The following is a 14,130-nucleotide window of genomic DNA, read 5'->3' on the forward strand; positions in this document are numbered from 1 at the left end:
TTTGTTTTATAAATGAGAACAGGATTAAACAAGTATTTTTACCAAATAACACCTTAGCTTTCACTGTACCTCAGACTACACTACATGGTCATTAAAACAAAATCAGCTGGGCATGTAGCTCAGTGGTCAATGGCTTTTCTAAAATGGGCAAGGCTCCGTGTTCTATCCCCAAGGCCACAGAACATTTGTAAAAATTGCTGAGAGAGAGAGAGAGAGAACACATGAGCGCACGTGATATAAACAGCATGCCTACCACATGTAGAGTTATGAACGCTGGTTCTTACCTGAAGGAAATCATCATTAGCCTCAGAATAATTTTTTGCTAGATAAGAACACCACCTTTTATTTAAGCGTAAAGCCAGAGTGAGGAACCATTTTTCACACTGCAGCAAGCCTTAGATACTCATAGAGCAGTTCAGACTCAGGGGAACACCCAAAAGCAACATGAAGCTCTCAGGGAGGACTACTCACTGATCTTCTGTTCCAAAAAACTTCACAAAGAAGCATTTCTTTCCACGTGGTTTCTTTAAGTCCTTGGGTGGATTAACAATCTGAAGGAGAGAAAGAGAAAAGGTATGAGGCGAACCAGAAGGCTACTGGGAAAGTAACTCCCCATGGCTCCAGTGAGGCTGGAAAGCCCAAGATCTGAGAAAGGACAATGTCCAAAAGCAAACCAGGGCTCTATACTTGTCCCATAGATGGGACTTTGCTATTGTGATATGAAGAAATATGTAAATATTCTTTAAATTCTCCATAGCCAACAGGTAGTATATTGTCCAACAGATAGTCTTATTGCAATGACTCGTGGCATAGAAACAGTTAAAACTAACAGCAACATCACCCCTCCCTCCATGTGATGTGATTAATGAAGAAACAGAAAATATTCTTTAAAATACTTTTGTTGTGGGTAGCAAGAGTTAAGACAGGAAGCAGTGAAAATAGGGGACCACCAAGGCACAGGAAATACCATATTGCAAAGAGTCTTCAGACATTTCCTGGATTCCTAGCAAGACTAAAAAGCCAGAACATTTGGAAAGCTATGATGGACCACCTCTTGAAAAATCTGGAATGCCATCTTCTGCAGAGATGCACTGGAGCAGCACATATGGTAACAGGGGAAGAAGATTTAAACTTAGTTGGGACAAAAATACTTTAGCTTTTCACTAACCTACATTTAGACTTCCCTCTTCCTGGAGAATCTGTTTCTTCATCCTTAGATTTTAGCATGCTACATTTTGATTACAATTGATTTCCAAGATAAAAAACCAACCAATTTCACAAGCCCTCTGACTGAAGTGATTACCTCATATTTAAACACTCTGGTTTATGCTATAACTTTCAAAACCGACTGATAACTGGAGGCAAAACACTACATTTTATCAAAATGAGCCCATTTTAAGTCAGTGTTAGAGAATGGAGGAAATTCAACATGTTAACCCTCTCCCTTAGCTTCAACTACCTTCTTTTAAAACCAACAATGCACTCACCTTTCCTGGCCAGGGAGGATACCGGCCCAGTTTCCCCCTAGAGAAAATAATACAAACAGTCAGAACTTGCCCTGGAAAAGCCAGTCCATCTCCTTCAGCCCACTCAACAAGCAATCTATGCTTCTAACTCTAGGCTGAACAAAAGGGCCAGAACAAAAGCAGGCAAACCAGATGGGTCTTTCACAGCTGGGCTCAGGGCCCTCACATATTACATACAAAACTGTATATATATATATATGTGTGTGTGTGTGTGTGTGTGTGTGTGTGTGCCTGAGATCTGTGCACTCTTCCCGAGAAGGAACATAGAAAAACAAAACCATCAGGACGTCACTGGTCTGGTACCTCCCTGGGAGAGTGTTGGAAACTTCTCTCTGTAAACACAGACTTCCCTAAGACTGATTTAATTCACCCCATGATCGGCTTTCCTTTGACAAATGATCATGGAAACCTTCCTCTAGGTAGGGAAACTACGCAGTTCCAAGGAGACAATGGTCACTCTTGGTTTTGGCTGTTGCAGGGGACACAAGGAACAGAACGAGAGGCACTGGATCACCGCCTAGCCATCATTTGCAAAGGAGAAGTCACCCTCCCCTCGGTTTCTTCATGGGGCAGCGCCGGGCAGTCGGATTTCGCCACCTGGAACCAAGCCTCGAGCCCACGTCTGTCCCAACCGAACGCGGGTATGGACGGCTCTGTCTCTAGCAAGGTATCCTCTCCTGCTTTGAGAGGAGGTCCGGAGAGACCCTGGGACTCCACGCCACGCCAGAGTTCTCTGCAGTGGCAGCTGGAGCCAGAGTTCTAGAGCCGTAACCCTCCCCTGGGATGGCCTCAGGGTTCAGAGCAGGGACCGCCGCGGCCCCTCTCGGCCTCGGTCCCCCGGGGACCGGACAGCCTCTTCCGCTCAAGCGTCGTTCACACCGCGGCGGCACCTCCTCTTCCCCACTCTCCGCCGTCCGGAGTGCATAATAAAACTACTCCTGGGCCAGCTGGCAACCCTGCGACCAGGAAAAGCAGCTTCGCGCCGTCTTTCGTTCAGCGCTGGTCGCCAGGACTCACCACACCAAGTCGCCGAGCCGCAGACTCACAGCCGCCATCTTACCACCCAACCACCGCCGCCGCACGGGCAGCCGGGAACTTCAGGTCGCCGCGGCACCGCCCATTGGAGTTGGCCTGACCACGTGACGGGTGTTTGCTGTCATCCGCCTAGCGGATGCGCTGACGTCACCGCGCCGCGGCCGTCCATTGGACTGCTTGGAGGCACGTGACTTGAGCGCCGCGCTCTCAGCGCGTCGAAGCCCAGAGACTCCAAGCTCCCGCCTCCCCCCTCCCCTCCGGCTCGTGACAACGAAGCATCCGCGGTCCAAAGCAGCGGCGGCGGAGGCGGCGCGGCCGGACTAGCGCGAAAGGGAGCCGACTGTGCTGCCCGCTCGCTTCCGGGACTCTAGACTCATTTCCAGTCTTTCCCGCTGCTTCCGTTACGGCTGTTAGGCAGGCGCGGGCCCCGGGCCGTTGCCGAGCCTGAGGTCCCGGGCGGATAGGTGTTGGAGTCCGGTTGCTGCCCTGACTGACCCTGGCGCGGCCTGGAAGCCAGTCTCGGTCCCAGCCCGGGGCAGAAGAGGCCCCGGTTGCCCGCGAGCCCGCGCTCGGGGCGGGAGCTCCAGACTGCTGAGGAGCGCCCAGCTCGACAGTCGGCTTCCGGAGCGGCGTCCCCGCCAAGCGTCCTCGGCGTCGCCCGACTTGTTTTCTTGGACGTGGACTTGGCATATCTCGGCTCCCCCCGCTGGCTGACAAGAGAAAGCGGCAGTTTGTCGAGAGGCTTCCTTCCCGCGGGCTGGGGAGCCGGCCATGGGCCGCGGCGCGGGCCCTCCGCGCGCCCGCCTGCAGCGCTCGGGAGCGGGCCGCTGAGCCGCGCCGCAACCCGAGGGTCCCGGGCCGGCATGAGGACCACCACGGGGGGACGTCTACGGCCCGCGTCGGCTCTGGGGACAACGGTGAGCGCCGCGGTCTGGTCCAGCCTCCCGCGTTAGCCTTCGTAAGTAGTGTGACACTTTGCAAGAAGTTTTGACAGCTGGAAGACAGGTGACAGTAATGGGAACTGGTACCTGCCGAGGGGCAGGGCGGCTGCCCTAAGTTCCGTAGACCGAGTTGAAGCTCGACTTTGAGCAAGAAAAGTCTCACACCCAAGAAAAGGCGGCAGGAGTCTGTGTCAGGGTGGACTTAACTTACAGCTGTACTTTCTGAAGTCAACGCCTGCTCGGAAGGTGACGGGTTCACGCCCCTTTCCCCAAAGCAGTGTCCTTGTAGAGGCTTTGGTTGTCAATTGCTCTGAGAGATGGTGTGGTGGAGAAGCTGGGTGGTTGACCCCAGCTTGTTTTTTCTTTGGAAGAAGTACCACATTTTTCAAGGACTGTCATTTACATTGTGTGTTAATTAAACACGAACTGACCATTTAAAGTGTATTTAAGATTTCATAAAATTTGACAAATGTTCTTAATTTAGAAATTAGAGTTTTCCAGGAATTTAAGAATATTGTAATGACTTGTCTTTAAATGTAAATCTTTACAACTAAATTTAGAAACAATCCCATCAAAGTCAGGAATAGAACAAAGGATACATTGTCTAATGTCCTGTAATTCTAGTTAATGAAATAAGACAGGAGCCGAGTAGTGGTGGCACATGCACTCAGGAGGCAGAGGAAGGTGGATTTCTGAGTTCGAGGCCAGCCTGGTCTACAGAGTGAGGTTCCAGGACAGCCAGGGCTACACAGAGGAACCCTGTCTCAAGCAAACAAACAAACAAAAGAATGAAAGAAGACAGGAAACAAAAATAAATATAAAATAACCTGTCATTTTTGTAGGACTTTGCCTTTCAAAATAAAAAGGGAAAGCCATTAAATAGGGAAAGAAATTAATGAAAAAATTAGCATACAAGTTTTTCTGTTTTTTTTTTGGTAGTCAGTTCAAAAGTAAATTAGTTAAAAAGAATGTATTTATGATAACAAAAACATAAAACAGTCCCTAGGAATACCTGGAAATAGGCTTTTGCATAATATGTTTTTTGTTTTGTTTTGTTTTGTTTTGTTTTTCAAGACTTTCTGTGTGTAGCCCTGGCTGTCTTGGAGCTCCTTGTGGATCAGGCTGGGTTCCATCTTAGTGCTGGGACTAAAGATCTGTCCACCACCACAAACCCATAATCCCATAATTTGCTTTTTAAAGAGAAGAATTTTTTCCTGTGTGGCATACTAATATTCAAGTCATTCGGAGTATTTAAACCCTACTTTGTGGTTTGTTTTTTTTTTCCTTTTTGTATTTTAGTTGGAGATAAGCTCTCATGCAATCCAAGCCTCCTTCTCCTTGTCCAAGAGTGACTTTAAACTTAGGATCCTCCTGCCTCTTCCTTCACAGTGCTTCTATTACAGCTATATATTACCATTCTCATTTTAATTTAATCCCAGTGTGTGATTTAATTGAATCAGGGCCTCCAGTGTGCAAGGAAAGCACTTTGCTGAGTGACATCCCCAGCTCAATCTTAGTGTTTTTGTTTTTGTTTTTTAAGATTTTATTTATTTTACGTATATGAGTACACTGTAGCTGTCTTCAGACACACCAGAAGAGGGCATTGGATCCCATTACAGATGGTTGTGAGCTACCATGTGATTGCTGGGAATTGAACTCAGGACTTCAGGAAGAAGAGTCAGTGCTCTTAACCACTGAGCCATCTCTCCAGTCCCCATTCTTTGCTATTTTTAAAACTTGTAAGTTTTCATTAGTGTTTTATTTACAAATTTAAGAATTTATGGGACAAAAAATTATGTGAGGGTCTGTAAGATGGCTCAACAGGTAAGGGTGTCTGCCTCCAAGCCTGAAGACCTATGTTCAATCTCTGGAACCCACATGATGAAATGAAAGAATTAACTCCTATAAGTTTTCACACACACACATACACACACACTCACCCACACTCACATGAATGCTTGTGAAAATAAAAATTACTTAAACTTGAATAAAACTTAGAGACAGCACCAGGTTAAACAGGTTAAATTTTCTTAAACAATCAACTCTTTTAAATCAAGTTATTTAAATTCTCTAACATGTTTTAAACTGTAGTTTTTTTCTTAATTCTCAGGTACTTCTTTCTTGACTTGTTTCATATTTCTTTTGTTTGCTTGTTTGTTTCTTCTTCCAAGACAGGGTTGTTTGTCTGTGTATCCCTGGCTGCTCTGGAACTCTGTGTAGACCACGCTGTCCTCGAGCTCATGGAGCGCCACTGCCTCTGCCTCCCGAGTGCTGCATGCTGTACCATCTCCCAACTACTTCATGTTTCTAAAGAGGTAAACTTGCAAACCTTGGAGGAAGCTCTTCCCAAGGTCATAAACAACTCATAAATTAGTTGTATAAGTACAACTTACGTTCTTTTGTGGACTTTACAACTTATATTTTCTTAAGCATTTGGAATTAAATAAGTTTAACATGGACTTTAACATATATTATTATCTTAAATGTTTCAAATGCCCTAGTCCTTAAATATGATCATAAAACTTCACCAAAACCTGACTTCTAAGAGTTAATAGGTGGGACTAGAGAGATAGCTCAGTGGGTAAGAGCACTGACTGCTCTTCTGAAGGTCCTGAGTTCAAATCCCAGCAACCACATGGTGGCTCACAACCATCTTTAGAGCTACAGTGTACTAATATACATAAAATAAATAGATCTTTTTGAAAAAATTATTATTTAAAAAATGAGTTAATAGGTGAACTTACTTTGTCCTCTAGTCCTATCTCCTTGTTGGCTAAGGCTTGCACAGACTTTTGTAGCTGACAAGAATATTGTTACTGGTTATGTGGTTTGGAGTTGTGTTTTCTAAAAACATGGGCTGAAATGAAGCTACCTTTAAAAAATTTTGTCTAGACAAAACAACACTGGATCTGGTTGCCAATTCCTTCGTCCAATTGAGTGACTTACTGATCCATTTCTTACAGAAAGACTGTGTTCCTCTCTAAGTGGGAGCCTGTATGCCTTTAATCCTCAGTTGAGGTGTGTTTCACAACCAGGTGGATCCCAGCACTGCTCCCAGGCCCTGAAGCTTCCTTTAGGTACTGTGTAGAGCATCCAAGTGTGTTTTGATAAACTCTGCACTGGGAGTCTATTTTACTAGTTATGTCTTTGCTGTCCAATTAGAATGGCTTTTTTTTTCCTTCAAGACAGGGTTTCTCTATGTAGTCCTAGCTACAGGATGCCTGCCTCTGCCCTCCGAGTGCTGGAAATAAAAGTGTGTGCCATCACTGTTTCTCTGGAATGACTTTTTTTAAAACTCATTTGTATATTTTTAACTCCCTTATATGGTCTTGCATCACTTTTTTATGATAATAACAAAATGAATGGATATTAAATATATGCTAGTATATCTACATATATGTGGAAATAGTCAAATCATTCTGAATTCATATTTGTGAATTATTTTTGCAAAGTACAGTCATATTTTGGAGGGGACTTGGAAAAATGATTCTAAAATTGATCTGAAATGGGCTAAAATCCAATTACTACTTTTAAAAAGGTAATAAAGACAAACTTTTAATTCAGGATACTAAAAATAAGAGTTTTGAAGACAGTTCATTACTGAATAAACAATCTCTCAAGTACTTGATTAATGTAATACAGCTTTTATACATGGACCATACATATGAGGTCTGCTTTGTAATTGGTACTGGGAAAACTCAAGTTATAGCCTGTTCTTGCAGCATAGAGCCCAGTAAGTTCACTATGGATTAGATTTAAAAGTGAAAACTCTTTAATAGACTGACTGGGGGATTTCTTCCATATGATCTGTTTAAAAAGAGCTTTCTAGACACAAAAGAAATAAGTCACATACAACAAACCCCAAGTTTGGACTGCATTAATACATAGGCTTTTGACTTGAATTATGTGGTATGAGATGATTTCTAAAATAGGAGAAATTTGTATTGAAAACTACTTGCTTTTAGCTGGGCGTGGTGGCGCACGCCTGTAATCCCAGCACTCGGGAGGCAGAGGCAGGTGGATTTCTGAGTTCGAGGCCAGCCTGGTCTACAAAGTGAGTTCCAGGACAGCCAGGGCTACACAGAGAAACCCTGTCTCGAAAAACCAAAAGAAAAAGAAAAAAAAAAAAAAAACCCAAAAAACTACTTGCTTAAATGGTTTAAAGCAATTATAATTTATCAGTGGATTCTTTTTGACAATGAAATTTTTAAAAAACTGAATAACTGACAAGGAAATGCCTGCTATTGTTATTTAGAAAATGCCTACCTTTGTTATTTTGGTTTGACCTGGCCCTTCTTTTCACTGTTAACAGAAACCATGAAGTGACACCTACTAAGACTTGTTGGTAGCCATGTCGGAGCCCCACAGGGTCCAGTTCACCTCTGTCCCAGGTTCTTTGAATCCTGCATTTTTGAAGAAGTCCAGGAAAGAGGAAGTTGGAGGAACAGAACAGCATCAAGACTGTGAGCCAGCTGCAGCAGCTGTTCGGATTACACTCACTCTCTTTGAACCAGATCACAAACGGTGTCCAGAGTTCTTCTACCCAGAGTTGGTAAAGAATATCCGCGGGAAGGTAAAAGGCCTTCATCCTGGAGACAAGGTACATTCTTGTTGCTTTGCAGATCTGACATGAAGCTACCAGTGTTCACATGGACCTTTATATCAGAGAAGTGAGTGAGGCTAGAGAGGCCTGAGCTGCCTCAAGTTTATCTCACTCACCCAGAGCAAGCACTGGGTGAGAATGATCCTTGTGGCTTATGCTAGAGGAAAATATATAGCATATTCAAGCTACTTTGAATTATAGCTAACTATATAAATTTAAAAAGCAGTACCTTTTTTTGTGCTAATATTTTTATATGACTCACTAGAGATCATTGTTTTGATGGTTGCAGTGTTGCATGCTTTCCTATGTCCACTCTGAAGGACAAACAGGAAGATACCCATACTCTCATCGTTGCTGTCTTGCATAGTTTCTTGTTTTGGATGGGTAGAAATCTGCTTCTGCCTGCTTGTTTGCTTTCTTCCTATGCCAAAATTGGCTTTGTGAGCTTCAAGCTGTTTGAAATCAGTTTGGTTTCTTTAAATGATTTTTAACTTTGAATTTTAATGTTTTCTTTTTCTTTTCTTTCCTTTTTAAAATTTTAAACCTTTATTTATTATGGAGAGAGAGAGAGAGAACGAGCGTGCTCAAGTGTGTAGCTTGTGGGAGTTAGAGCTTTTCTTCCATCGTGTAGGAGCTGGGGAATGGCACTAGGGTGTCAGGATGATAGCAAACGCCAAGAATCTCATGCTGCCCGAGCTTACCTCTCACCAACCTTGATGTATTTTTTTTTCTTGGCATATTTGTTTTGCTTTTCTAGTATGGAACTTTCAAACATGCATATTTTCAAATCTTTGCATATAGATTACCAAGTATGGGCAATATCTATTACCCATCTTCAATTGTTACAGCATTGGCCAGTCATTAACTTTTTAAAGAAGTGTGTGTGTGTGCCAGGTGTGGTGGCACACACCTTTAATCCCAGCACTCGGGAGGCAGAGGCAGGCAGATTTCGAGGCCAGCCTGGAGTTCAAGGCCAGCCTGGTCTACAAAGTGAGTTCCAGGACAGCCAGGGCTATACAGAGAAGCCCTGTCGCGCCCGCTCTCGACCAGCAAGAACGACGCGACCACCAGTCCTTCTAACAGCAGTTTATTCAGTCCTGATTCTTCTTGTTTATATCCCCCGAACCCTGGGCCTCTCACTCCTTTTATACTCTCTCTCATCCACGCACCGCAGGCCACGCCCCCTCGCCAGTCACGAGGCTTCAGCTAATCAGGGCAGCAGGGGCAAATCTCCACCAAATTGGGTTCACCTGTATCCTGGTACACCTGCGCAGCACTCAAGACGTTTGTGTCTTATATGAGGAAGTCAGGTGCAAGTCATATGACTTAGCTGCAGTCCCTGGCGCCTTTGGGACTGCCGCCACACCCGCTCCCCACAAAGCCCTGTCTCGAAAAACCAAACCAAAAAAAAAAAAAAGTGTGTGTGTGTGTTTTTGTATATTTTTGAGATAATGTCTTTCCCATTTTGTTTTCTATTGCTGTGATAAATGTAGAAATCTAAAGCAAGTTGGGAAGGAGGAAAGGATTATTTCAGCTTACAGCCTACTACAGTCTATCATGAAGGGGGAAGTTAAGGCAGGAACAGATGCAGGAGCTATGAAAGAGTGTTGCTTATTGGCTTGGTTCTTTTCACTTGCTTAGCTACCTTCTTGTACAACCCACGACCACTTGTCCAGGGGTCTCTCTACCCAGAGTGGGCCATTCCCACATCAATCATACCAAGAAAATATTCCCACAGACTTGCCTATGGGCCAGTCTGAAGGTTGCATTTTTTCTGTTGAGGTCCCTCTTCTAAAATGACTCTAGCTTGTGTCAAACTGGGAAACAAGACAAAACCAACCAACCAAACAAAAAAACCAAGTAACACACAGTCTTACTATGTAGCCCAGGCTGACCTTGAATTTAGGAGTCCTGTGGCAGGCTCCTAAATACTGGGTTTACATATTTACACCACTATATCCAACTAAAAAAATCTAAACAAATTTTTCAGTTGTATCATACATACAATTTTAAAAAGTACATAATGATAAAATTTGTGGATTTTTCATAAACTTAGCAGAGCCATGCAACCTGCACATGGCTCATAAAACACCACATTTCTACTTGCCTCAAATACTATCCGCCTACCTCACAGGGAACTGCTGTCAATCAAGACCAGTTTTGTATTTCTTTGTGCTTGTATGTACATAGCATCATATATTATGAGTAGGAGCTAGATGAAGAACATTTGAAGCAGTCACTGTCTATTAGTATATTGGTAGGCTTGAAAGAGAAGGTAAGTAGGCCCACACTTGTGGCATTTTGGTCTCTAGTGGCTTTTAGTAGAAAAGGATGAGCCAGCACCTGGGTAGAATGAGGTAGTATTGGTAAGTCTCTAGCATAGTGTCTCAGTGCCAAGTAACTCACCCAGCCTGATTGATTTGGGGAATGTATGGAGGAAGCATGGCTAGCTAGAAGGACTTCTCACCTTTCTTGAATAAAAATGTGTAGGGTTATGTTTTGTTATATTTGAGGCAGGGTCTCATGTACCATAGACTGGCCTCTTAATTACCATATAGCAATATGCTCTTAAATTCTTAATCCTCCTGCCTCCACCCCCTCCCGCCTCCCAGTGCTGAGATTAAGGTATATATCACCACCTGACTAAAATGTGTTTTGTTTATCTTTTAAATTTTATTTTATGAGTGTTTTTTCTACATGTATGTCTATTCACTGTATATGTACCTGGTACCTGTAGAAACTAGGTGTCAGATCCCCTGGAACTGGACTTACAGATGATGGTGAGCCATCGTGTGGGTGCTAGGAATTGAGCTCAGGTTTCCTGCAAGAGTAGGCAACATTCTCAAGTACCTGAGCCATCACTCCTGCTCCATCCATTATTTGCTTTTATGTGTACTAGTGGTTTGTCTATATGTGTCTGTGCCACATGTGTTACCTGTAGAAGCCAGAAGAGGGAGTTGGATCCTCTGGAGTTACAGAGGATTTGAGCTGCTATATGGGTGCTAGGAAGGGAACTCCTGGTTTTCTCCAAATGCTTGTAACTGCTGAGCTGTCTGTCTCTCCAGCCCAAACTGTGTTTGTTGTCTTGATTGACAATCTTAAAGGCAGAATGAAATCAGTGCATCTATAGCAAGGGTCATCATGTGTATAAGTGCAAGTAAACAGGATGAAAACAATAAAATCTGGTCACAATTCCTACTATAGATAGTGTCCTCATTCTGAAGAGAAAGAGATAGTAGGAGTCGGTTAATGTATTGACTTATGGGCTCATACTAAATGGATAAAACAATTGAAATTAGAACTCCAGTGCTCTGACTTACCTTGTTTTATTTTTGGCAGCTGGGGAAAAGAAGTTCCTTATTACTTTTAATATTACAGAAAAATGTATGACATGTACAAGGGAGAAGTTTGGATCAAGTTTCAAGGGAATCACTCCTTTTCAGTTTTACAAATTCTGAGTGGATCTGTCTTGTGTTAAGAGTACAGTCATGTGTGAGGTCCTAGGCACCTACTCCCAGTATAATCTGATATATTTGGCTATTAATCCATTGAACACATATTCTTTACAATGTGAAGTGCTGCTGCACAGGGAGGACCATATAAAAGTCAGAAAGACTGTCCCTGCCTCATAGGAATTTACAGTCTTACAGGTATTTTTAAAAAATTTCAGGAGCACAGGTAGCAGAAGTTACAATATGTTGAGGTTTAAGCACCAGAGGTTCTTGGCTGAGCTCAGTAATGGCCAGCACGCTGTGTTTGGACAGAACTGAGTCTTTGGTTCTGGGTAGTAATTGAAAAGATGTGTTGGCTTGGCTTTGAGGAGTTAAATTGGGTAGTGCTCAAAAATGGCTTGTTTGTGTGTTTGTTTGAGTTGGGGTTTTCTGTATAACAGTAGTGGACCAGACTGGCTTTGAACTCACAGAGATCTCCTTGCCTCTGCCTCCCAAGTGCTAGGACTAAAAGTGTAACCACTGCCCATCTAGAAATGGAATTTCTAAAGGTTATTTTAGCCATTTAAGTTGTATGTGGTGATCATTGTAGAAATAGAAGATACAAATAAACAGCACATTTTTTTTTAAACCCATGTAGGCTTGGAGAGATGGCTTAGTAGTTAAGAGCAGAGCTCTTTTATAGGACTCAGGTTCCATTTCTGGCACCCATACTGTGGCTCCATCCATTTGTAATTCTAGTTCCAGGGGATCTGATGTACTCTTCTGACCTCTCTGGGCACTATGCATATACATACTGCACATATAAACATGTAGGCAAAACATATAAAACCACTCATTTATTATCATAAATGTTTGTACTTTGTATGCACCATAGTATTCCAGTATGTATACATACTATAAATCATGTACATCTCTTTGAGTGGATGGGTTTATTAGAGTGGAAAGTAGAATAAAGAATTTTTTTTCTTTTTTTGTTTGAGGTTGGAAATCAAGCAATACTATATAGTATGGACTGGCTTTCGACTTTCTTGTGTGTGTGCATTGGTGTTTTGATTCCTTATATATTTGGGTAAGAGTGTCAGATCTTGGAGTTACAGACAGTTGTGAACTGCCATGTGGGTGCCAGGAATTGAACCCCTATTTTCTGGAAGAACAAACGTTCAGTGCTGTTAACTTCTGGGCCATCTCCCCAGCCCTAGAGGATTATTCTTTTGCTTCTGTTTTCCAAGTGCTGAAATAACAGGAATGTACCTTCATACTTGGCTTAGAGACATTTATTTTGAAGCAAGCATCTATTTTTCAGTATTTTATGTGCACTCTGAAGTCTTAGCATATAGATTATAATCACTATTAATATTAAAATTCCTTGCCCAAGAACATGGAAAATTTACTTGATTAAAAAAATGTAGGAGTTGGGGGCTGAAGAGATGACTCAGTGGTTAAGAGACTGACTGCTCTTCCAGAGGTCCTGAGTTCAAATCCCAGCAACCACATGGTGGCTCACAACCATCTGTACTGGGATCTGATACCCTCTTCTGGTGTGTCTGAAGACAGCTGCAGTGTACTCTTATAAATAAAATAAATTAAAAAAAACACATGAGTAAACTTATAGAATAAAAGCAAACTTTAGAAGATTACATGAAAGTATTTAGAATGATTATTGAGGTTGGCAAACAAAAGAGTCATGACAGTAGACCCTTGAAGGTATGTTTCCAAGGGTAAGGATTCTGTGAATCAGTGTTTGACTTGAGAAGCACTAATAAATAAATAAATAAATAAATAAATAATATATTTTATGTATTTTGGTTCCTCTTTCCTTTTCATGAATGCTTGTGCTTGCTAAGCAAGCATTCTACCAGTAGGCTAAGTTCTTAAACTCCTCAAACCATTTTTCTAAAGCCAGAATGGTTGTCAAAAACTTGTACTACATTTTGTGGGATTTTAAACTTTTTTCTTTAAATATGTATTGTTTCATGAATTCGAATGTCATCTTTGCAACAGGAGCCTTGCTGGTCTTCTCTGTATCATTCCAGTTTTAATAGGTATGCTGCCAAAAAGAGCACAGCTTTTAATTTAAAAAACTTTGTTTATTTATTTAATGTGTGTGTTTATTTGGCTTGCGTATGTGTCTATGTACCACATGCATACAGTATTATCAGGCCAGAAGAAGGTCTTAGATTTCCTGCGACTGGAGTTGGGCATGGCTATGAGCTACCATGTGGATGCTGGGAATTGAATCCAAGTCCTTTAAAGAGAAGTTGGTATTCTTATGCTCTGAGCTATCATTTTTAACCTTTTTGAACCTTGACTATTCTAGAAGCATCTTGGAGCCTATTGACCTTTCTTAAAATGTTTTTTTTTTTTTTTTTTTTTTTAGATTTATTTATTCATTTGTATGAGTAACTATAGCTGTCTTCAGACACACCAGAAGAGGGCATTGGATTCCATTTCAGATGGTTGTGAACCACCATGTGGTTGCTGGGAATTGAACTCAGACCTCCGGAAGAGCAGTCAGTGCTCTTAACCACTGAGCCATCTCACCAGCCCTTGTCAGTGCTCTTAACCACTGAGCC

The 14,130-nt window shown here is 42.5% G+C and overlaps 2 protein-coding genes and 1 non-coding gene across 14 annotated transcripts in view; 1 reads left to right on the top strand and 2 right to left on the bottom strand.

Moving 5' to 3' along the window:
* Glyr1 (glyoxylate reductase 1 homolog (Arabidopsis)) overlaps positions 1–2,676 on the bottom strand; it is a 36,037-nt gene extending 33,361 nt beyond the window's left edge. For 3 of the 7 annotated variants that reach the window (XR_003951842.1, XM_030249304.1, XM_030249303.1), the window contains exons 1-3: positions 2,544–2,676; positions 1,488–1,524; positions 472–551 (exon numbers count right to left, since the gene is read on the bottom strand). Coding sequence is in view for 4 of the 7 variants with exons in the window: in XM_030249304.1 (XP_030105164.1) it covers positions 472–551; positions 1,488–1,524; positions 2,544–2,581 (155 nt within the window). In the remaining 3 variants the exon portion in view is untranslated. Of the gene's footprint in view, positions 1–471; positions 552–1,487; positions 1,525–2,123 lie in introns of all 7 variants that reach the window. The other 4 variants (NM_028720.2, NM_001079814.1, NM_001359747.1 and 1 more) reach the window with 2 other exon arrangements.
* Positions 2,677–2,794: 118 nt separating this feature from the next.
* Ubn1 (ubinuclein 1) overlaps positions 2,795–14,130 on the top strand; it is a 36,233-nt gene continuing 24,897 nt past the window's right edge. The window contains exons 1-3 of one of the 6 annotated variants that reach the window (NM_026666.4): positions 2,795–3,519; positions 6,466–6,579; positions 7,815–8,102. In NM_026666.4, the coding sequence (NP_080942.1) occupies positions 7,854–8,102 (249 nt within the window). In that variant the 5' untranslated portion in view covers positions 2,795–3,519; positions 6,466–6,579; positions 7,815–7,853. Of the gene's footprint in view, positions 3,520–3,659; positions 3,749–5,673; positions 5,818–6,465; positions 6,580–7,814; positions 8,103–14,130 lie in introns of those variants that run through there. The other 5 variants (XM_030248991.1, NM_001356320.2, XM_006521817.4 and 2 more) reach the window with 5 other exon arrangements.
* Positions 13,513–13,620, bottom strand: Gm23483. Its single transcript, XR_003952056.1, has one exon. It is a non-coding gene; the product is annotated as a U6 spliceosomal RNA (small nuclear RNA).

This window comes from Mus musculus, chromosome 16 (assembly GCF_000001635.26).
Source record: "Mus musculus strain C57BL/6J chromosome 16, GRCm38.p6 C57BL/6J".
Taxonomy (NCBI): Eukaryota; Metazoa; Chordata; class Mammalia; order Rodentia; family Muridae; genus Mus; species Mus musculus.